General features: G+C 54.9%; 1 protein-coding gene across 1 annotated transcript in view; it reads right to left on the bottom strand.

Moving 5' to 3' along the window:
- The window catches only part of EMWEY_00042010 (hypothetical protein, conserved), a gene marked incomplete at both ends in the record, with an annotated part of 5,946 nt that extends 4,078 nt beyond the window's left edge, over positions 1–1,868 (bottom strand). Inside the window, one exon of the mRNA XM_013478856.1 lies at positions 1–1,868. This exon is cut by the window's left edge and continues 4,078 nt beyond it. Within this exon, the coding sequence (XP_013334310.1) occupies positions 1–1,868 (1,868 nt within the window).
- Between the last annotated feature and the right edge of the window lie 632 nt (positions 1,869–2,500).

Raw genomic sequence — 2,500 nt, 5'->3', positions numbered from 1 at the left:
TGCTGTTGCTGTTGCTGTTGTTGCTGTTGCTGTTGTTGTTGTTGCTGTTGTTGCTGTTGCTGTTGTTGTTGTTGCTGTTGTTGTTGTTGCTGCTGTTGCTGTTGCTGCTGCTGTTGTTGCTGCAGATGCTGTTGCAGTTGCTGTTGCTGCTGCTGCTTCTGCTGCTGCTGGTACTGCTTCTGCTGCTGGTATAGTACCCTGCCCTGGTGGGGATGAGTTGTCTGCAGCAGCTGCTGTAGGGAAAGATTTTGGTAGTGCTGCAGCAGCGGTGATGAGTACTGTTGTTGTTGCTGCTGCTGCTGCTGCTGCTGCTGTTGCTGCTGTTGCAGCTGCTGCTGCGGGTGTCCTGCTGCTGCTGCTGCTGCTGCTGCTGCTGCTGCAGCTGGCTGATGTCCACTAGATGGTTGCTTTGGTTGTTCATCTATCATCACCACATCTTGGTCACCCTCGTCCTCCTTCTGCTTCTGCTGCTTCTGCTGCTGCTGCTGCTGCTGCTGCTGCTGCTGCAACTGCTGCATCTGCTGCTGTTTCTGCAACTTCTGCATCTGCTGCTGTTGCTGCAACTGCTGCATCTGCTGCTGTTGCTGCAACTGCTGCATCTGCTGCTGTATCTGCGGCTGCTGCAGCGACGGCTGCTGCTGTGGCGTCGGCTGCTGCTGCGGCGACGGCTGCTGCTGCGGTGTCGGCTGCTGCTGCGGCGTCGGCTGCTGCTGCGGCGTCGGCTGCTGCTCAGGCAACGGTTGCTGCTCAGGCAACGGCTGCTGCTCAGGCAACGGCTGCTGCTCAGGCAACGGCTGCTGCTGCTGCTGCTGCTGCTGCTGCGACTGCTGCATATGCAGCAGAGCCTTTGCTGCCTCTGCTGCTGCTCTCTCTTGCTTAAGCATAAGCCTAGCAGGGAGTCGTGACTGGCGCTCTGGTGAGGCCCTACGAGTCGGTGCTGCTGTTGCTGCTGCTGCTGCTGCTGCTGCAGGAGGTGCAGCAGCAGAAGGTGAAGCAGCAGGTGCACCAGCAGCAGCAGCAGCAGCATCAGGTGCAGCAGCAGCAGATGTAGGTGCAGGGCCCCTAATAATAACAGGACGTCCTGGTTGTAAGAAAGCTAATAAGCCTACAGGGAATCCTCTTTGCTGCTGCTGCTGCTGCTGCTGCTGTTGCTGCTGCTGCTGTTGCTGCTGCTCCTGCTCCCTCTGCTGCCTCTGCCTCTGTCTTGCATGCAATGTAGATTTTAATTTCTTTTTTACGTGACTTGTGCAGCCGCCGCTGCTGCTGCTGCTGCTGCGCTTAACCCCATGGCCATGGCCAGGTCCATGGGTGCTGCTGCTGCTGCTGCTGCTGCTGCTGCTGCTGCTGCTGGTGCTGCTGGTGCTGGTGTTGCTGCTAATGCTGCTGGTGCTGCTCGTGCTGCTGCTGCTGCTGGATAGTCCTGTATTGCCTGTTGTACCGTTCCCTTGGTTGCTGCTGCTGCCGTTCTCGTTGCTGCCCGTGCTGCTGCTGCTGTTGCGGTCGTACCTACTAGTAGAGTTACGTGTTGATCTCCTTAGTACAGGACCTGTACCCTCAGGGGCCCTCCTGGGGCCCCCCCTATGGGGCCCCCTACGGTGCCCTCTTGTGCCCCCCCCTGTATGATGAGCAGGACCAGCTGCTGTTGTTGTTGTTGGTGCTGCTGCTGTTGTTGCTGCAGTAGATACTGTTGGTGCTGCTGCTGCTGCTGCTGCTGCTGCTGATGTTGGTAGGGACGATGGTCTCTCTGGTGTGTCTAATACTTCTTCTAGGGGCCCCTCTGGGGGCCCCATAGGGGGCCTCTCTGGGGCCCCCATGGGGGCCCCCCCTGCGTCATGAGTAATAAGACCAGGAGGGTCACATGCATGCATTGTTGTATCATCATCTTCATCATCTTGCTGCTGCTGCTGCTGCTGTGCTGCTGCTAATCTTCTTGCTGCTGCTGCTCTCCCTTGCTGCTGCTGCTGTATATCCTTACAACGAGTAATTAAATAAACAAAAGTTAATGCAGAGGAAAGAAGAAGAAGAGTAATAAAAGAAAAAGAAGAAAATAAATATTTATTATTACGTCTATTTGCTGCTGCTGTTGCTGCTGCTGCTGCTCTTGCTGCTGCTGCTGCTGCTGTTGTTTGTGTTCTTGTATATGTATTTTGCTCCAGTATAATACTACTATTGCTGCTGCTGCTGCTGCTGCTGCTGCTGCTGCTGCTGCTGCTGTCTATATTACTATTGCTGCTGCTGTCGCTGCTGCTGCTGTATTCAGGATAAAGAAGAGCACTATCGCTCTCGCTGCTTTTGCTGCTTCTACTACTACCGCTGCTGCTGCTGCTGCTGCTACTGCTGCTGCTGCTGCTGCTGTCATATTCAGCTTCGGGTGTATAGGGAAGAGACTGCTCATGATTATAAGAAGAAAATAAATAATTTAAATAAGAAGAAGGAGAAGAAAAAGAAGAAGAGGTACTAATTAGGGGCCCCCCCCCCCAAGGGGGCCCCGGATGGGAAA

Source organism: Eimeria maxima, genomic scaffold, assembly GCF_000499605.1.
Source record: "Eimeria maxima Weybridge genomic scaffold, Emw_scaff732, whole genome shotgun sequence".
Taxonomy (NCBI): Eukaryota; Apicomplexa; class Conoidasida; order Eucoccidiorida; family Eimeriidae; genus Eimeria; species Eimeria maxima.
Note: the sequence above shows the minus strand (reverse complement) of the source record. Positions and strands in the feature narration are given on the sequence as shown.